This window comes from Carassius carassius, chromosome 50, assembly GCF_963082965.1.
Source record: "Carassius carassius chromosome 50, fCarCar2.1, whole genome shotgun sequence".
Classification (NCBI taxonomy): Eukaryota; Metazoa; Chordata; class Actinopteri; order Cypriniformes; family Cyprinidae; genus Carassius; species Carassius carassius.
Genome location: NC_081804.1, coordinates 15692013 through 15714302, shown reverse-complemented (window position 1 = coordinate 15714302; position 22290 = coordinate 15692013). Strand labels below are relative to the sequence as shown.

The window sequence follows — 22290 nt, the reverse complement described above, 5'->3', positions numbered from 1 at the left end:
GAAAATGTCCTGGTCATATTTCACCCCAAAATTCAAAGAAAATAAAGATGAATATTTTGCATAAACAAAACAAAGCCTAGTTCAGCACAATTTTTTATTGGCTTTGATATTGATATTTAAAATGTTAATTAAGTCCTTATTAATTAATTCTGGATTAATTAACATCAACATAATGTGAAAACAATTATATATAAATTGTATATTACTTATCAATTTAGTATTTGTTGCATAATACGGAGATAAAAATCTCATCACAACAAAAGTAGAATGTCTGTTAAGTAAAACAAAAATTACACTAAAATAGCCATTTTCTTTATGCAAAATAATTACTTTTTGTATTTTGTAGTGAAATATTGCTTCAAAAATATGTTGTGATTCACCCTAGTATGTGACTCGGCTAATAAAGCACAGTATCACACACAAAAAACACTGTACTGTGAAATATCCATACACTGTGAAATTTCCACTCAGTCATGCTGTGAAAAATTCACACATTTTCAGGTGAAGGAATAGAAGTGAATGAGAAGAGAAAAAAAAAAATCACTGGCTTAAAAAAAAAATACAGGCTAATCTAAAGCTGACGACACAGATGCCATCACAGGGCTTCCAACTTTCCCTTGAGTAAAATGTTTCTTACTGGCTATAGACAAAGGAAAGTGGTTGGAAGATTGATACATGTGTATCGTCTGCCATCAGGCTCTCTTTACATTACATTACACTTATATTACACAGACAAAATAAATATTTCAACTTGTACTTATTTGCTGTTTCCTTGTGGTAGAGGTACTGAGCAATGCTGATGACTTGGCAGAATCCTAAGACAAAGATAACACTCTATCACATAATCCCCTCAAAGAAAGAGACCTACACCTATTTTTATGAGTCTCGAGCTGAGTTTTCCTATTGTTATTGGTCACGTCTCAGAACGAAGTGTAGGATATGGGCTTCATCTACTCTCTGGAGGCAAGCACTGGTTACAGTCAATTGGGCATGACAAGACAACTTCTCCAGCACATGTGTATGTAGGCATGGAGGTTTGTATACTAACTTAAGTTATGAAACAAAATGACGTTGCAATGTGTCAGTGACACAGGATAAAATATACCTCACAATGCTATGACAAGGCTATACAGCAGCACTACACTAACATATCTGCTATAGTATTAAATGGTTTTCATGCTGCTCTCTGATTAGATTTTGGAAATCTACAGTGAGACGTGGAAACCAGACTCCTCAGAAGAGCCTGAACCACTTTGTATTGTGTGCTAGTCCATTATAGAGACAAACACTATTTCACTCAAGACTCACTCTGTTCACAATATAAGCCATCAGGGACTCTCTGAAGTGGACAAGATATCAAAGCCATTGAGAGGACACTGGGATAGTCTCTGTCGAAATGGAGAAAACACTTAATGGGAAAGTAAGTAGGGTAAGTTGGGAAAATCTGAATATTTGGATCGAGTAACCAGAAGGTCAAACTCACCTATTTCCTTTCTCAATACCAAAATGTTTTGGTCTCACGTGATCTTAAACTGTCAATTCCTCAACTATAACCAACATTTCCCAGCTAAGGTCAGACAGGGGAACTGTGGATGGACCAGGGGTTGCAGAAAGTGGAACTTGAACCTGTGTAGCTGCTAACAATGTTGAGTCATTAGGGGAAGGTTGGTTTATATGCGGCTCCTCAGGCTCTTTTCCGAGCTGCATCTGCGTCTTGACATTCCACAGCTGACAATGCAATCAACATCTGGGCAGCATAGTAGGTGGCCATTATGATAGCTCGAGAGTGGGGCACTGGGAAGCAGAACTTGTTGACAGCAATGGTGAGGTCAGACACCATGAAGAGGACGGCTCCGAGGCAGGCAGATAGTTTCGTCCAGGTCCAGAGGTCATTGGTGAGCTGGACTCCAGCAATAGCCCTCCAGCCCATGAAGCCAATGAGAGCAATGTAAACAGCCACCAGGTAGGTGAAGGGACCAGAGAGGTAGGGGTACAGTAGGGTGTAGCTGAAGCCTGAGATGACAGCGATGATCAGGCCTGCTCTCAGGTTGAGGGGCTTCATCCCAAAGGCCGAAGAGTAGAGAATGTGGGTGATGGCGAACATAAACAGTCCTGATAAGACAAATACAACTGCATTGAGAAAATGTCAATAAAAGCAGGGGTGTCCAATCCCACTCCTGGTGGGACACTTTCCTGTGAAGTTTAGCTCCAAAACGCCTGGCTAGAACTTTTGAGTAAATCAGAATAAACTGAATGGCTAATTCAGATGTGATTAATTAGGGATATAGCTAAACTCTGCAAGAAGGTCTCCAGGAGCAGGATTGGACACCCCTGAATGAAAATGTTTAGCATACAGTATATATATATTTATATATATATATATATATATATATATATATATATATATATATTTGTTACATAATTTAGCAGGAAACATGTTACTCTTAGTAACATAACACTGTTGTTTGTTCTAAAGAAAACTTTGCTTGAGTAAATCTGTGGTTCCCAAGGGTATCTTCGGGCAGAATGGTTTGTTCCAACCCTTAACCCTGACCTAAAAAAACCTCATTCAACTTCTACACTACTTTCTCCATACAAGAGCTGCTGAATCAGGCATGATAGGTCGGAGTTAGAATATAAAACGTCTTGCTCGATTGTGGTGACTTTAAAATCATTTGCATAAACTCACTGAACCAGCATTTGGAAGGGCAATAAAAGTTAAATGCAATATTATATTGATACAAAACTTCTGATAAACATAATTATTTGTGTTCTAGGGATGACATATCTTTCCCTTACCATCAATCCACATAGCAAATAACTCTTAATCCTTTTTTAATCAAATCAGAGTGACACAAATGAATTAACTCACCATGACTAAAGTAGCCTTGTTCTTGCCAGATGAGAAATGCGTCACCCAAAGCTGAAAAAATAAGTCCTGCCAGGATTTTCCTGGCACTGGAGTGGGCACCTAAAAAGCTGATGCCATGGGCGAGCAGAAAAACCCAGAGACAGAAGATGGGCAGACATTTGATGAGGGCACTGAACCAGGAAGGGCTCGAGGTGGGTAGCCACAGAACAAAATAGACACAAGTGGCTTTGAAGAATGGAACAAGCTTTGGACCCTCGCTCTTGACCTGTAGGACAAAAGAGAGATTGAAGTTGAATTCATGGGAAGTGAAACACACCATCATGTGAGGCAGAAAGACAGACACTGAACTGTTCTTGTATTTAACAATTGAAGGAGATAAAAAAAAAAAAAAAAACTTTTAACAAGATGCACTTACAGGAAGTTTATTGTGATCCATGTGTTTTCATTGAAATGTGAGATAGCATGAACAACTACGACAATGGCTAAGTCTCATAAGTATAATAAACCCAAGAAAATTTTTAAAAGTTTAATGTCCCATGAAAATGAAATGTGGGGCCCTTTGTCTTGAGTGCCATATTTACTACAACAGACAGTGTGGATAGTCACCACCAAACCAAGAAAACCTAAAGGAGGAAGTATAGACTTACACCCCAAACACAGAAGAACAAAACATAAGTGTTCTTTGGTGACCCATAGGGTCATATGAGTCTGTCTGATTGCACAACCTCCTTACAAAACTGGATGATTCTGGAAGACTTCAATGGGTCTTTTTTTAAAGACATTTATACCACATTGAGCAGTAGCTGTCATACTGTTACAACATGTCTAATCTTGCAAAGAAGTATTCTTACATATAATTCTGTCTGGGGTGATGGATGGTATTAACTAATACTTGTAGGACTGGATTTTATCATACTCAGAAGAAAATTATTTCCAGGGTATTGCTGCGGTGTTCTAGGAGGTTGGTTGCTAGTCAAGTATTGCTGGATGGTTTCTAGGGTTGGTTGCAAGGGTGCTGCCAAGTGGTTACTAGGGATGGGCGTTTTCCACAAATATCACATTCGAATATTTGAGCTCACAAAAAACGAATATTCGAATATTCGTTTATTTAAATTAAGTTTAATGAGACAGACGTTATTTTACAGCAACATTTATTGTTTCCGTCACTTTGAACAAGATTACACACAGTAAGCTTGAACATTACACATCGTGTTTTGTAGCTGAAAACCTTTAACAATGCGTGCAAACAAACAAAAGTACAGATTAAAAGCAAAAAAAAAAAAAGTGAACAAAGAAAAAACGTAAAGCAGCCTGCAGCAATTAGGCTATTGTAGAACGTAGACTTAACTTTGAAACTTTTAAACTGTCAGCAAATCTTTTTTGCTTTTTTTCTATTGTTTAACATGTTCTTGTTAAGAAATACATGATCGGGGGAAAGTCGGGTCTTTAAGTCTGTTAACAATAAGGCCGGCCGCGGAGAAAACGCGCTCTGACGGCACAGACGTTGGCGGGACTCACAAATAACGATGTGCTAAGCGAATACATTTTGTGAAGCGCTTCGTATTTTCGTTTCACCACTGAATGGGATCCTCATCTGGTGGAATACATGGCTCCAGCAAGAACTGTTCCCACTCGTCTTGGTTGGACTCTCTGTAATTATCGCTGAAGAACTGGCTCAGCCTTTTCCGACGAGTGGGCATTGCATCCTCTTCATCGTTGGTGACGCACCACTCGCATCAATGAAAATGTTCTAATAATGTTCAAAAAAGTTGTTTTTTCTTACTTCTCTCATGTTTTCATCGAGAAACCTGAGATGTTTGTGCCCGAGGGTCTAGGACGGACGCGAGAAGAGGAGTTTTCACTGCATTCTCTAAGTTAGCAGTGTTTATTTGTTGCTTGAGAGATGCCGCAACAATGTTCTTGAATTCGGTCACTTTCTGTGATTCTCCACGGCATATTTGAAGTACTGTAGAAGACCGCAGTTCTTAGGGGCCGTTCACATATCGCGTCTTTTGCACGCTCAAGTTCATTATTTCCAATGTAGGCACGCGGTATGCGCGCTCATAATGGAAGCGGCCAATCGCGATGCGCACGCGGTGCGACGCGCCCATTTTTTTCCAGGCGCGTTCGCACCGCATCGAGTTAAAAACATCTCAAGTCTTCATGGAGAGAGCGCGTCATTGTTGCTTAGCAATGGCAGACGCCTCAGGAGCGCTTCTGCCCGAGGGCTTTGAAGGAGAAAGCGGCGCGACTAGCGTTTTCCACGCATTTTTAGGCGCGATATGTGAACGGCCCCTTATTCATTCATTAATTATTTTTTGCTTGCATACATCTTCAAATATGCCGTGGAGAATCACAGAAACAGAATCACAGAAAGTGACCAAATTAGGTTTTATTGTGAACTTTTTTTTGGAGGGGGGGGGGGTTCGAATATCATTTTTATTTATCGAATACTTAGAGCAGAACGAATATTCGAATGTTCGACTATCCGTGCACACCCCTAGTGGTTACTGGGGTGTTCTTGTCAGGGGCGTAGCAAGCTTTTCAAAAGTGCAGGGGATGGATGTGGTTTGTTTATAAACAATAAAAACGATGAATATTTCCGGCTTGCAACGTTTGGCTGGGAAAAAAAATAATCCTACATTTAAAAAAAAAACAAACAAATCAGAAATGGGGAGAGAAAAAAACGCCCACACAAAGCTTTTTCTCTGATGGTATAAATAATGTAACAACTTACAGTTTTTAAACATTAAAATAATATACACTTTTATTTCATAGTTCTTCAACAGGTATGCAAACAATGTCATCATTTCTGACTTTATTCACCTCAACAGGTAAGTATCCAAAAAAGTATTCAGCTAATCAACAAACAATGCTCAAAATATCAAAATCAGTTGCACTTGCAATGAACCCATGAATACACTGCTTAACAATGGCAGTTTGTCCCCCCTCCTCGTCAATTCCCTGCCTTCTTCATCACAGTTATGTTATACATTGCATGCCACATAACGTTACATAACCGAATTTAGCTAGCTGCTGAAAAATATCCCAATAATAGCAATGAGCATTAGTCTAAAAAACGAAATATAATACCGAAAACACTCGACATGTCAACAAAACGATAAAAGAACATCTTCCCAAACACATATCAAGCTTATTTAAAAACCTCGAAAGCATAAACGCTCATTCAAAATACCTGGAAAAGGGAGTATAAGAGGGAGGGGGAGAGGAGGCAGCCGCAGAGAGTGCAGACACAGAGCGGCCAGAGAAACGGAGGAGCGACTGTAGTAAGGCGTTTGTGCAAAACTGCGGAAAAACTGCAGAAAACGTGCGGGTGTTGAACCCTCTCACCGAGTGCGACGCCCCTGGTTCTTGTGGTAGCAAATAAATTATAATAATGTTCAGTTGTAAGGCATTTATACGTGATTAGTTAATGATGAACTAAAGTGTAAACTACTCAGTTTTAAATATTTTTCTCATCATTGGTAGTTCTCCACACACACACACACACACACACACACACACACACACACACACACACACACCCTGTAACCGGCAGGTTTGTAAAACATTTACAACTGATGAGTAGTTTACACTTTAGATCAGGGGTTGGCAACCTACGGCACGCGTGCCAACAGTGGCACGCAGAGGGATAATCGCTGGCACGCAAGCAATAAGGAAAACTGTATAATGACGTACAGTTTGATGTAATAACTTCTCATAGTCACACAGCCTGTTAGGAGCTACAAATACTATTAAAGTGTGAGAATTAACTTGCATGGATGCACGTGCAAACACTGCACATACTAGGTGCTTCAGATCAAAGCCTCGGTCTAACAGCACTCGTCAATGTCAAAATGACTGAGATGGCCAATCAGATCAAAGTAGGCGGGGTTTACTGTTCACAGAAGCAGAGCGCGAAGCGTCAGTTTAACGTTAAAGAGAGTGAGGTAAGATGAAGCTGCAAATCAATTAACATTAGTCAACTTTTAATAATACGTTTTACCATAGAAATGTTAAATGACCTAAAGCTATATCCAGTGATGAAAAATTTTTTGAAATATGGCCATTTTGAGAGAAAGAAAGTGGGGGAGGGGGTAAATTGTCTCTCTCTGCAGACAATGAAGCGATTTTGCCCCTTTGTTGTTGAGAAATATAATGTAGCGATTCAGTATCGATTAATAAAAGTAGCGTGACAACACTCTGAATGCTACTTTTTGCACAGCACGATCTCAGATCTCTGTGTGCGAGTGGTGTGTGTTGTGTGTGTGTGTGTGTGTCTGTGTGTGCACGTTCATCAATTAAAGCAGTGCATTAACGTTGATTAAACGTTAAAAAAACGTTTTTTTTATCGTATAATAAAAAATTGTGTATGTACCGTTTAAATACAGAATTATATCGGGGTGTGTTGGCACAGTGGTTAACCATAAAAATAAAAAATGGCACGTCATGCCGAAAAGGTTGCTGATCCCTGCTTTAGATTAAGGGATGCTGAAAGCTTTGTAAATTGTTTAATCATGCATTTACACAATAGGGGTTGAATGCTTTGTAGTGTGTACTGCAATGTAAAGGCTGACTGGTGAGGGTGAAGACAGATGTTTTCTCTGACTCAAGGAGTACAGTATTTTTAATGCTGTGAGATAGTAGTACAATGTTGACATTTCAATTATTTATATATTAATAATATATTAACTAGTAATTATACTGAAAACAATGATTCATTGAATATACAAAAAAAAATTAAAATAAGTGGTTGACATCAATTGATTTTAGCTACATTTAAATAAACATATTTAGTTGACTAACTTTCAAAATTGTTTTTACGTAAATGTAGCTAAAATATATCATTTGCAACCACATGCCTTAAAACAATTTAGTATATATTTTTTCAATGTATTAACTTTTTACCAAGGATCTGTTTGATTATTTCATGATGCTATTTTTTTAAGTTAACTTATGAGATTTTTAGCATATTACTTAATCATTTGTGAATGTATAGTCTTGTTTTGTAAATGATTAGTTCAACATTAACTAATCACTTGTAAATTAATTAACAAAACATACACAAATTGTTAGCTTATCACTTATTAATTGGTTATGAATGTTTTGTAAATGATAAGTTCATCATTAACTAATCAATTATAAATGACTACTAACTGAAAGTTATTATAAAGTGTTCCCAAAATAATTTCACAAGAGCAAACCCCTAACAGTACATTTAAACAATAATAATATTTGCCTTTTTACACGTGAAGTTTCTGTACTTATATACTGTAAACACCGCACTCAGCAACAAGGTACATAACATACAAGTAATATTACTTATGTAATAGGGACCACTACGACAGTTACTCATACTAACAAAACTATTTAATTTTTCTTGTCGTAATCCTCTTCTCAGTCCATGTCCGTTGCTAAGTCTTGGAATTTGTAGATTGAGTCCTTGCCCGTGGGGGAAGTGGAAAAAGGCTATTGTTAGCAAGTTTATATTTTAATCAGATTCTGGTGTACTCCTCAGACTGAGAAAGGTCACACTGAAATTTAGAGACACTTTGAAACAAGTACTTCTGATTTCTAGCCAGTTGATGTGAGGAGACTTTATAATGTAAACATGTGGTGTAGATCTTTAAAATTAATGTGGTAAAGTGTTTTGATTATAGATCTGAGCTGTTAAATGAAAGTTTGTAGGTGTGTGAACTCCACAAGGGATTACATCACATAGAATTACATCACATGTTCACCAATGGATCCTCTGCAGTGAATGGGTGCCATCAGAATGAGAGTTCAAACAGCTGATAAAAACATCACAATAATCCACAAGTAAACCACATGAATCTATCTATTAATGCCTTGTGAAATAAAAATTTGCGTGCAAATTCATCAAGATGTTTTAACCTTAATTTGTCACTTCTGACAGACACCTGGGTAAAACCTGATGATTACTTTATTTTAAATGAGTCTACTCCCCAAGATTACTGTTATAAATATGAGCTGCGTCCAAAAGGTAAAGGGCAGGCTTTAAGTATAACTCGTATGGTGCTTCATATAACATTATCCAGAGAAACAAATGTTAATGATAAATCCCCTATGATGTTGGCTACTGTATACAGGCCACCAGGGCACCATACAGACTTTATTAAAGACTTTGCTGATTTTATATCAGAGTTACTGCTGGCTGCAGATAAAGTTTTAATTGTTGATGATTTTAATATCCATGTTGATAATGAAAAAGATGCATTGGGATCAGCATTTAGAGACATTCTGAACTCTATTGGGGTTAGACAACACGTCTCAGGACCTACTCATTGTCGAAATCATACTCTAGATTTAATACTGTCACATGGAATTGATGTTGATGGTGTTGAAATTATGCAGCCAAGCGATGATATTTCAGATCATTATTTAGTTTTGTGCAAACTTCATATAGCTAGAACTGGAAATTCTACTTCTTGTTACAAGTATGGTAGAACCATCACTTCTACCACAAATCCAAAACCTCATAACTTGATGATGTAACAGAAACTATGGACTCTCTCTTTTTTTGTAGCATTTTAAATACAGTTGCTCCTTTACGCTTAAGGAAGTTTAAGGAAAACAGTCTGACACCATGGTATAATGAGCACACTCGCACCCTAAAGAGAGCAGCCCATAAAATGGAGCACAGCTGGAGGAAAACAAAACTAGAGGTATTTCGTATTGGTTGGCGGGAAAGTAACCTATCCTACAGAAATGCATTAAAAACTGCTAGATCCGATTAATTTTCGTCTCTTTTAGAAGTAAACAAATATAACCCTAGGTATTTATTCAATACAGTGGCTAAATTAACGACAAATAAAGCATCAACAAGTGTTGACATTTCCCAACATCACAGCAGTAATGACTTCATTAACTACTTTACTTCTAAGAGCGATACTATTAGAGATAAAATTGTAACCATGCAGCCATCAGCTACAGTATCGCATCAGACAGTGCACCAAAGATCCCCTGAGGAACAGTTCCACTCATTCTCTACTATAGGAGAGGAATAATTGTATAAACTTGTTAAATCATCTAAACCAACAACATGTATGTTAGACCCTATACCATCTAAGCTCCTAAAAGAGGTGCTTCCAGAAGTCATAGATCATCTTCTGACTATTATTAATTCCTCATTGTCATTAGGATATGTCCCCAAAGAACTAGTTAATTACAGAGTGATCTCGAATTCTGTCCAAGATACTAGAAAAGGTAGTATCCTCACAATTATATTCCTTCTTAGAGAGAAATGGTATCTGTGAGGATTTCAAGTCAGGATTTAGACTGTATCATAGTACTGAGACTGCTCTGCTTAGAGTTACAAATGACTCACTCTTATCATCTGATTGTGGTTGTATCTCTCTATTAGTGCTATTGGATCTTAGGGCTGCGTTCGACACTATTGACCACAACATTCTTTTGCATAGACTAGAAATATTTGTTGGCATAAAAGGAAGTGCATTAGCATGGTTTAAATCGTACTTATATGACCGCCATCAAGTTGTAGCAGTGAATGAAGAGGTATCATATCGATCACAAGTGCAGTATGGAGTACCTCAAGGCTCAGTCCTAGGGCCGTTACTCTTCACAGTTTACATGTTACCATTGGGAGATATCATCAGGAAACACGGTGTTTCTCTGTTATGCTGATGATACTCAGCTCTATATTTCTTTGCGGCACGGCGAAACATACCAATTTGAAAAACTAACGGAATGCATTGTAGACATAAAAAACTGGATGACGAGTAATTTCTTAATGCTAAATTCTGAAAAAACAGAGGTGTTAATTATAGGACCTAAAAACTCTGCATGTAATAACCTAGAACGCTGTCTAAGACTTGATGGCTGCTCTGTCAATTCTTCGTCATCAGTTAGGAACCTAGGTGTGCTATTTGATAGCAATCTTTCCTTAGAAATCCACGTTTGTAAAACTGCATTTTTCCATCTCAAAAATACACCTAAATTACGACCTATGCTCTCAATGTCAAATGCAGAAATGTTAATCTATGCGTTTAATTAGAGGTTAGATTATTTGAAATGCTTTATTGGATGGTTGTTCTGCACGCTTAATGAACAAACTCCAGCTAGTCCAAAATGCAGCAGATAGAGTTCTTACTAGAACCAGAAAGTATGACCATATTTGCCCGGTCCTGTCAACACTGCACTGGTTCCCTGTCAAACATTGTATAGATTAGCACCTCATTATTTGAATGAGCTCTTGTTACATTATAGCAGGGCCGTGCAGAGACCTTTGGAGGGGCAGGTGCTCAAAGTATAAAAGGGGGACATGGAACAAGGCTTTAAATAGCGCGGTTCAAAATAGCAATACAGCAATATATTGTGATGCATTCCTTGGCGATTCGCGTATCAATATGGATGATTATGTATTGATATGGCAGCAAATGCTGCGATGCAGTTTTGAAAAAGAAACAGATTAGAAGAGACAATTTTAAGTTTAAAAGTAAAAAAAAAAAAATTATTTCCACCTAATAATAACTCTGGGATTAGAAACTGAAATGTCTTAAATTGTCCCAACCTGATGGCTTTTTCTTCTCTGTTCTACAGAATGATTAAGACCAGCTGTTATAGTAAAATCTATAGAAAACGCTCGTGCCTCTACATTTTCCTTTTTCTCACCACCCTCTGTCTCCTGGCTTGCTGTTACCTGCTCTCTTTCTGTCACTTGTGCCTCTACATTTCCCTCTTTTTCTTCCTCTATCTCCATCTCCTCATCTTATCTATTACTTTCCACTCTCTGTCCATCTAGGAACAAGCCACAATCTACTATTTCAGCATCAATCTATTATTTTAACCATCACTACTACTCTTGCACCTAATTAATAAGTCCACCTTAAATATTGATACAAAAGTGAAAGTGAAAGAGTGAAAGTGACGTGACATTCAGCCAAGTATGGTGACCCATACTCAGAATTCGTGCTCTGCATTTAACCCATCCGAAGTGCACACACACAGAGCAGTGAACACACACACACACTGTGAACACACACCCGGAGCAGTGGGCAGCCATTTATGCTGCGGCGCCCGGGGAGCAGTTGGGGGTTCGATGCCTTGCTCAAGGGCACCTAAGTCGTGGTATTGAGGGTGGAGAGAGCACTGTAGATGCACTCCCCCCACCTACAATTCCTGCCGGCCGGACCTTTCGATTGCGAGTCAGACTCTCTAACCATTAGGCCACAACTTGCCCGAGAACCATGCTGCCCCGTGTGAGGCTCAAACTCACGACCTTCAGATTGTGAGACTGAACATTAAACAACTGATACACTAGAATATAGTGATTAATATTATTATTACTGTTGTGGTTGTTGTTGTCTAAAATTGAACACCTTTGCAATGTTACCAAATGACAGGCTACATGTGTTATTCATCTCCTTGACACTGCACTTTAGAGCTGAAACAACGAATCGATTTAATCGATTAAAATCGATTATTAAAATAGTTGTCAACTAATTTAGTCATCGATTCGTTGCTAAATAACTTTTATTTGCCGTAAGCGGCTCATTTCGTGCATATTTCAAATCTGCGGTGACCAAAGTGTGGCAGTAATGAGCCACCGGAGGTTTTACTCAGCCAGTACAGCAGGAGAAGTAGCGAATAGCCAATAGCTGGCCTCGTTTTGTCACGTGCTTCCCGAACAGCGTCTCTGCAGCATTCAGCAGGATGTGGGAGTATTACTTTGAGCCTTCAAAAAAGAAGAGTAACCTGTAAACTCTGCACTACGGAACTGTTTAAGGGGACGTTCACATATCGCGTCTTTTGCGCGCTCAAGTTCGTTATTTCCAACACCGCATCGAGTTAAAACATTTCAACTTTTCAGAATGCAGCAAGCGCACCGCGGGTCATGTGACAAGAACTAACCAATCAGCTTCATCCTTTCCCGTAACAACGTTAAAAGCTCAGTCAAGATGAAAGGAACAGCTGATCATAGTTGTATATGGATTTCCATTTCGAAATAAATTTAGTAGCAGAGCTACTGCAAACGATTTTTTGAGCTGCAAATCAATTTATCCTTTGCTGAAATTTCCGCGTCTTCAAGGAGAGAGCACGTCATGGTTGCTTATCAAAGGCAGACGCCTCAGGGGCGCAACTGCACGAGCGCTTTGGAAAGGAGGAGAAAGTGGCGCGCCTAGCGTTTTCCACGCGTTTTTAGGCGCGATATGTGAACGGCCCCTAACACTTTCATTTGTGCAGATTCTCCAGTACAATGTTGTTTGCAAATGTTTAGTTGTAAAAGCTGATAACATTGCTTTTTAACAGTTAACATTTAAAGCTTTACAAACATGTTCTGTGATCAGTTTGTCGTTTACCAGTTCAAAATTCAGTCGTGCAGCCTAATTATGACTGAATGAGAGAGATAAATGTTTAAAGATATTTGAAATACACTTTTTTTCTAAGTATTCACTGCTCTTTTTCACACAGCAGGTTTTTTGTGTGTGTCCAATTTTTTTTTCTGGACAACCTTCTGATGGATTTTACTTTAAATTGTGAGTTCCATTCAGGTTTCATGCCATTGGCACTTTTTTCGAAGGATTGTTTACAATTTCACAGCAAAAGCTATAAAGCTGTTTTCCAGTAAATAATAAAATACAATGCACTGCAATTTTATTCTGTTTTATCCTTATTCTTCGTGAAAATATGTTCTGAAAGATTCCTTAATAAGCTTTGTCCGGGATGTTAAACTACTTTAGGAGCTCTAAGGACTGCCATGGTGAAAACATTTGATATCTCCTTGTGAAATTTGCTAGAGTATGGGTCAGTGTTCTGATTGCAGAAGAGTTCGACAAAGGATTACTAACACAATAAAACAACTCCAGGTATATTTTTAATGAGGATATGACAATGCAAAATGGTTAAAATCTCTTAAAAATCTATGCTGAAGGATAAAGACCATTTATTAATAATTTACTTGGGGAAAAAATGGAAAAAACTAAAATATAAGCACATAAACCAATTAATCGATTAATCGTAAAAATAATCGACAGATTAATCGATTATCAAAATAATCGTTAGTTGCAGCCCTACTGCACTTTAATGGCAGGTCAGTTATATTATTCATTTTATGCTGACATTGATATTTTTTAATTTATTTCCAGAGAGATATTGAGTTTACAGGCTAAAGTGGTCTTGCTGTAGCATATAGAGGGTCTAACAAAAAAAATAAAGTTGGGTTTCTATTATAGAAACAAAGGATGTTTCTCTTTTAGTACAAGAAAAACACTTATACAAACAACATTTATGTCAATGCTGGATCATGGTGATATTTTATATATGCATGCAAACAAAGCTTCTTTGAAAATGTTGGATTCAGTATATCATGCAGCACTAAGATTTGTGACTAATTCCAATTTTCGTACTCATCATTGCAACTTGTATGAGAGTGTTGGTTGGCCATCTCTGCACAATCGCAGGCTGGAACACTGGTATATTTTTCATTTTAAGGCCATACTTGGTAAATTGCCTCCTTACTTATGTTCTCTTCTGACTCCAAAAGACACTAACAGGAAGTGTAATCTTAGATCATATGGCCAAATCATGTATGATATTCCACGAACGCGAACTGTCTTAGGTGAAAGTGCTTTTAAAGTTTTTGCACCTTTTTCCTGGTATAAATTTTTAGAATAAGCTAAAATTTGACTATTTACCAACAATGACACAATTTAAAATGAGGATAAAGAACTATTCGAGTACTAAATGTGCATTTGCTGTTACTGAGTGCTGCTGGTGAATATGTTGAGATGATGTTTAAATTGCCAAAATGTCTTTTTCTGTTAAATGTTTGTATATGTATTTTTAAAATGGAACTATTATTCTGCCGTCTTGGCCAGGATTCCCTTGAAAAAGAGATTCTGAATCTCAATGGGATTATTTCCTGGTAAAATAAAGGTAAATAAAATAAAACACTGTTGCTGTTGTAGAAAAAAATATGTGTCACATTTAAAATATAATTATATTTGTATTAATTTCTGAATTGTTTTTATTTTCATAATGATAATTCAGAGAATGAGAAAATCTGAATAAGCCTTATCAGTTTTGGGATAATTATTTTTAAGGCACTCTATGGGTTAAAAATTAAATAAATACTGTAATTTAATAATAGTTTAGTGAAATAACATAAAAAAGACCAGACCCCTCGATCAGGGGCGTCATGCAATCATGATTTTTGAGGGGGCACAATGGGGGTGGGTATAAGTCATGCTATGAAAGCACTGTATAACTGATATAGGCTTATGTTTTATTTATTTTTCCTTTTTATTCAAAACAATTCCAAACATGCTTAATATATCAGGAAATATCTCGATTCTCAAACGTGTAAGTAAACGCGTTTTGCACCTTTATAGATTGTTATTTGATCAATATATGGAAAAGTACTGTAATCTATTAACTACAAATAAAACCCTGACTTTTTACTTAAGTGCCATATCATGCCATAAAATATTTTTAATATGAATAAATTTGCATTTAATGTAAATTTTAATAACAATATTGTAAGTTACTTATTTTAACACTTTCATTTTACAGCGAGTAAAGAACATTTACATTATCAAAGAACATTTTCATTCAGTCTAGTCAGAGTTCAGGCACTCTCAAAAACTCCCATTAAAATCACTGAAGCACTTTACATTACATTATGCACATCTGCAATTTTTGTTGTTTCTGATGAGAGAATTCGCCAAATAATTCAGTCAGGGAGCAAGTGAACTATTCTGCACGTCTCCGATTGGCCATTGCATTCATAAGCGCAACAGAACCGTTTCTGATTGGTTATCATGAAGCGTTGTACAAGCGCGTCTGTCTCTGGCTCAGCGCCAGCCAGCGAACACAGATTTGAATTTAGCAGCTGATGCTGTGCACTGAACGATCTAATCACACCAGTGTGATTATTTCAAATAGTAAAAAATATTATTCGGCTATTTTTTTTTTTTTCGTTTGGAAGCTGCATTTAAAATGCACTTGGCTCAGAAATCTTTGAATGGGCATGACGCCTCTGCCCTCAATGCCTGTGAAACGTTTCTCCCTCAAACAGCATGCTAACGTTACTTCTACACATAGACAGTACAAGAAATGGACATAGCGACCCCATTGGATTCAACAGAGAAAAATGAAGTCAATTAGAAGCACGCACTTCCTGGGGGTTGGGCGTACTGCGCAGACTCTAACTGATCTTGATGACATAGATGTCACATGACCAACCTGTAAGTCTTCTAATCGCTGTGCCAAGAAAAATGTGAATCACCCACCAAATCTAGCAGAGAAGGCGATCGTGAACAGGAGCAAATTTTGTCAAGTATTCTGATTAATTATCTCCCTTGCCTTTATGTCTCCACGTTCCCCCGATTGCCTCATTGACAGTAAAAGATTGCCTGCGAGCTTCTCCTCCTGTCCATATGGTAATTTCTCTACTGTGCGACAGAGAGTCGCTTGTTATGACGCAATCATTAGCCTATTTTTTACAAAAACTGCTTCTACGGGACCATAACGTAAGATAAAAGGTAATGGAGCCTTTTATACATTTTCGTGTTTCTTTAGAAATAATTAATGGACAAATGGAGTCTTTAAACACCTCAGATGTAAAGTTATTCGCTGACAAAGTGACGCCAAAATGAATGGGAGTCAATGGAATGCTAACAGCAGGTGGGGGTCCGCTAGCCAATGGCGGCGCCCAGGGGTGCTTCAAAAAAATATGAAACCCTGCCCCCCTGCTTCTACACTACAGGCTACACACCGCAATATAAACAACATATCTGCATGTTCTCACATCACGCCGTTCTTGTAAAATAATAATAAGCAAAGAAATATAAAATACCTTCGCTGAGAATGAAACACCACTTAACCAGCTTTCGGCGTGACTAATCGTCCTGGTCGGATGAGGAGGTCATCGTCGTCAGGTGAAAGGTCATCATGTGGGTCATCTTATTTACGGCTAAATTATTATTCCGAAATTTTACTAATATTTAGATTGGGCATGGACAGGCATTCACAAAAGGGTACGTTATGACAAAAAAAAAAAATAGAGGAAATTTTGCTTTCACAAAAGGGCACTTTGGGCACCAAGGGGCAGGTGCTCATCATAAATCTAGATTAAAGTGTAACTAAACCCCTGCTCAGAGCCTGACTCCACCCACTGACAATATTTGAAAAATGCTGAAAAGTGGGCAGATCACAGCGGAGATAGAGGGGACGAACCTAGGGCGGGGCTGAGCGAGTGCGGTGTGATCCTGAGACTCGCAGTGACGGATTGATTGACAGCTGCTGTCAGAGACGCTAAAATGGAGAGTGACTGTAATGACGCAAGTAGCTTTGCAACAGAGCGATCATTTGAAGTAGAGGACTTTTCTCCCCCACTTTTACCTGAAGTGGAGGGTGTCAAGGTGTCTGTTCATATCAATTCAAGCCGCTGGCTCAAACTGCTGTCTTAACTCCCGCATCGCGTCACTTTTCAGCGTGAGCTGTGTGGAGATGCCCATTTCCACCTCCATTGCATTGGAGAAGCAATCCCGTGTAAAACGCAGTTTGCACACTCAAGCTCTAGGCGGGAACTTGCAGTCTTCCAGGCCAAATGCATGCAACCACTGGCGCTTAATTTTAAAGTCTGCTGGTAAACTATGCAGTCCAGCAGTGCTGTAGCAACCAGCAACACACCTCCGTACCACCCTGACCACTGTACTAAATACAGATAAATCTACGCTAACTTGAAGATCTAAATAACTATATAATTGCTATGCTAAATAGATGCTATAATAGTCTATCCTGGTCGTTACCAATACTCGCAATTCCAGCTCCTGACTCACTACAGTGATTTTGATGGTTTTATACTGTCAAGGGCAAGGGCGTGGTAGCTCGTACCAAGGGGCGTGGTGAGCTGGAAGTTGCCTACGTCACCTGCCACCGCTTACGTCACTTGCCACTGCAACATCCAATAGGAAATATCAACTGCAGTAGCCACCGTTCAACCTGAAGAGGGCAGCACTCACACGTTTTTACACCATATATTGTAGAATTAAAACACTTTATACTCAAATGTCAAAAAAGTTACTCGAATCAATGAACAGCACTAATAAAGCCCCATTCTTATAGATCATTAACTAAAAAAAGTTGGTTTAGGGTTTAGTTACTCTTTAAAGACCTATCTCTTTATCCTGGCTTACACATAACACACTAAAACGCTTCTAATATCCAAATCCGTTAATTAATTAGGTAAACCGTAACCAAGAACACTTCTCATAACACCCGATGTACTTGCTACATCATAAGAAGAATGGCATCTACGCTAATATTAGTCTGTTTCTCTTTTATTCTGAGGTCACCGTAGCCACCAGATCCAGTCTGGTTCCAGACCAGATGGTGGATCAGCACCTAGAAAGGACCTCTATAGCCCTAAAAGACAGCGGAGACCAGGACAACTAGATGAGCCGCAGAGACAGGGGATCTGGTAAAGACCAGGTAAAGGTAAAGACCTTGTCTCAGATGACCACTGGGACAAGACCAAAGAAACAGATGATTCTTCTGCCAATCTGACTTTGCTGCAGCCTGGAATTGAACTGCTGGTTTCGTCTGGTCAGAGGAGAACCTGCCCCCCAACTGAGCCTGGTTTCTCCCAAGGTTTTTTCTCCATTCTGTCACCGATGGAGTTTTGGTTCCTTGCCGCTGTCGCCTCTGGCTTGCTTAGTTGGGGGCACTTCCATCTACAGCGATATCGCTGACTTGATTGCAAATGATTGCACAGACACTATTTAAACTGAACTGAGCTGATGACATCCCTGAATTCAATGATTATGAACTTTTGTAAACGTCATTTTGCATTATTGACACACTGTTTTCCTAATTAATGTTGTTCAGTTGCTTTGACACAAAAAGCGCTATATAAATAAAGGTGACTTGACTTCTGGCAACTATTTTGGACAGTTTTTCCTTGTAAACAGTGCTTGATATGTGCCGTTTTATTTCCTAATTCAGATTAGATGAATTATGTGCAATTTTATGAAATAATATATTTTAGATGGAAGCAATGGTTTAAAGTAAATAAATATCATGATGGATTTGCCTATTACCAGTGTTAGGTTTAATTTATTACTAAGTAATGTATTTCTCTTCCACCCTGAATACCATGACTGAGGTGAGACCCTTGAGCATGGCACCAAACCCCCAACTGCTCCCCAGGTGTGTGTTCACTACAGTGTGTGTGCACTTGGATGGGTTAAAAGCAGAGCACTCATTCTGAGTATGAGTCAACATACTTGGCCACACGACACTTCACTTTCACTTTCACTTAAAAGAGAAGTTTAACGTTTATTTTTGTATTGTTCAACTGGTCAAGGTTGAAATAGGAATCAGAAAGTAATTAGTACTAAAACGTAATGCAATACGTTTTAGAGAGAGTAGTACAGTAATATAATTACACAATTGTACACATTATTTGCATAACTTGTGGATTATTGTGATGTTTTTATCAGCTTTTTGGACTCTCATTCTGACGGCACCCATTCAATGCAGAGGATCCATTGCTGAGCAAGTGATGTAATGATGCATTTCTCCAAATCTATCCCATGAAGACAAATATTTAGATTTATTAATACATTGTATAAAATTACAAACTTTAAACAGGTGACAACTCAAGAAAAAAGCTCAACTGTAAACATACAGACACCATTTATTTCAAATATATCTACCTATAGCAAATATATGTAGGTGACTGAAACCCTGCGACAGTAGGCGGTCCAGATGAAAGCCAAAGTGATGATCATTTCAGCCACTGCATGAGAAGCTGGTCATTCCAAATCTAGAAAAGATTTGTAGAATATTGCAGCTTTACAATGACACCAAAACATTCAAGTCCCCCAAAAGTCCTGTTCATCTATATAAGACAAATACAAGAGGAGACAAGATGATGCACAGACTCTCAATGGGGAATCGGTTTGACAACTGCAGCTGTAATTGTTTGCCAGTTCAGTGCTGAACAGGGTAAGGAACTGTCTCGACACATTTAAGAGAAGTGAGACTGAAAGTGCACTCTGCAGTGACCAAGCCTCATCAACAGAAAGAATCAAAAGTCAAAACTAACCTTTGCTGAGGAGAACACTGTGTGGAGAGAGAAAAACTGGCCCAAAGTTCACTTTAGTGATGAGAACAAGTTTAATTTATTTGGGTCGGATGGAAAACATTATGTTATAAACATTATAAACTGGGGAAAGACTGAACCCAAAGTGTAAATAATTCAATGAAAGCTGGAGGAGGAAGTATCATGGTTTTGGGGGATGTTTTCTGAAGCAGGAGTTGGGCCTCTTATACAGATACATGGCAGAGTGAATGCATATATTTATCAGAACCTCTTCAGCAACACGCAGTACTACCTTCCCTGCACGCATCTCCCAATCAGCCGGCAATTTACATGCAAAACAATGCAAAACGAGCAAAGAAGTTCCTTGAAGCATAGAGAATTGAAATGAAATATTGAAATGGCCAGCCCAGAAACCTAAACCCAACAGAAAATCTCTGGAAAATCCTTGGCAACAAAGTTATTGCTATAATAAACCCTCTACAATCACCAAAATATTGAAGAGACGTAAAAGAAGAGCGGAATAAGATCACACCAGCACAGTCTGAGAAACTAGTGATGTCCAGCAGCCGCAGATGTGTTGAAGTCATTCAAAGCAAGGCCCTCTACGGTTCCTAATAATCTCTTACATCTGTAACCCTCAACAATTTTAGATGTAATCTTTCTTCATGCTACAGTGGTTACTGTTCTCTAATTCTGATCGCTGTGCTTTCCACAAAATAAAGTGTTTTGTTGAAATGCCTTGGTTATTTTGTCAAGCATGTTAGTATAACAGTGGTATACCTACAGGAATATTCCTTCCAAATTCGAGATATGGAGATTAACAATATTTAGAAAAAGTCAAGTATGTCTGTGTGTGTGTATACATACATACATATATATATATATATATATATATATATATACACACATATAAACAAATGAAGAGAGGTGTTGAAAACAGAGGACATTTTAAACAAAATGGTTCACTGAAACAGTATAATCTAGATTATGTCAGCAAAACTAAAGTGATTTCAAGAGAAGCTGCATGAACTGGGTCATAATGCATGTGTCTGTATGTCAGAGGAACAAAGGTTTGTCAGGAGAGTTTCCGTTTGAATAAAGCTCTTTGAAAGCAGATAAAAGCAGAGAAAAATGGGGAAATACAGAGAATGGAGAGAGAGAGAGAGAGAGAGAGAGAGAGAGAAACGCTGCACAGCGAATTGCACCGTGCTTTATTTAATTTTAGATCAATGGAATCTTTGCATAAATAAACCAGCCACAGTTCACGATCATATATCACATGGTTTGTAGAAGTAAAGTAAACATGTGCATGTTGGCCATGATCACGTGCTCATTGTTATTCTCAAGATAACAGACTCAAGGATGCATTGACGAAAATACATTTTAAACAAACAATGATGTCAGCACATCATATATGTGGATCGTTATACCCTTAACGACAGGTCAATATAAGCATCATTTTAAAAATAACAACCAATACGGCATAGAGAATATGAAGAAGAAGTGATTGGCGGAGCGAAGCAATGCAGGAAAACGAAATGAAAACGGTCACACCAAACACTTATTCATTATGCAGAGCCGATCTGAGTTTAACTAATCATGCTTTATGAAGTGATCGTGTCGATTATAGGAGGATGTTTGGGTGAAAAGCTTTCATAGTGAACAGGGGTGTCAGACTCACCACAGTGACCGGAGAAACCATCTTTGTCTGCGGTTGAACAGCCTGCGGGGGGATGAACGGACCAGGCGTCGCTAACAGAGCACACGAAATTTGTTTTTGTCTTGTGTTTGGGACAGGCCATCATCAGCGGCAGGGGAGAGTGGGCGGAGTTTGCGGGTAAAAACAAGCCCTGTCCAATCAGAATGCGGGAAGGTGTTGATATTACGGCGAGCCTCAGCAAATGTGTCCATGTGGGAGGGACTTCCCTGCGATATTTACATACAGCACATTCAGTGCCCTTTAGTCCTTTCATCGTGGTTTAAATACGTTTTATCGTCAACATATATTTCTTATATATAATTCGAGTTGGATATAAATTCTAAATCATAATAAAATGAGTTTAGATGCGTTAACGGTAAACATACAGCTGAACTGTTTCTAGAATCTGTATCGACACCTTGTGGCAGCATTTAGTAAATAATATAGCCTCACTACTCACTATTTTCATAAAAGGTCGGTAATATTACCTTAACTAAATTACTGATGTATTGGTATTGCAAGCTTTGTCTATAATAAATATTTATAATGCAAAAGAAAATGAGTGTGTAATACTGTAGCTACTTGTGCTGACCATAGATTTGATCTATTTGATGATTTATGTTTTTTTTC

The 22290-nt window shown here is 38.3% G+C and overlaps 1 protein-coding gene across 1 annotated transcript; it reads right to left on the bottom strand.

Moving 5' to 3' along the window:
- Positions 1-1511: 1511 nt before the first annotated feature.
- On the bottom strand, positions 1512-21776 carry LOC132133185 (lysoplasmalogenase-like protein TMEM86A). The gene is made up of 3 exons (XM_059545935.1): positions 21643-21776; positions 2873-3137; positions 1512-2112 (listed from the first exon to the last, which is right to left on the bottom strand). The coding sequence occupies exons 1-3, from the start codon at positions 21661-21663 to the stop codon at positions 1685-1687; spliced, it is 714 nt and encodes a 237-aa protein (XP_059401918.1). The 5' UTR covers positions 21664-21776; the 3' UTR covers positions 1512-1684.
- Positions 21777-22290: the final 514 nt, after the last annotated feature.

Bases quoted from the DNA above. Each gene is read 5' to 3' on its own strand.
- LOC132133185 (XM_059545935.1), bottom strand. From the start codon at position 21,663: ATGGTTTCTCCGGTCACTGTG. The intron at 3,138-21,642 runs GTGAGTCTGACA...TTTGTCCTACAG, and splicing joins TGGTTTCTCCGGTCACTGTG to GTCAAGAGCGAGGGTCCAAA. The intron at 2,113-2,872 runs GTGAGTTAATTC...TTGTCTTATCAG, and splicing joins ACAAGGCTACTTTAGTCATG to GACTGTTTATGTTCGCCATC.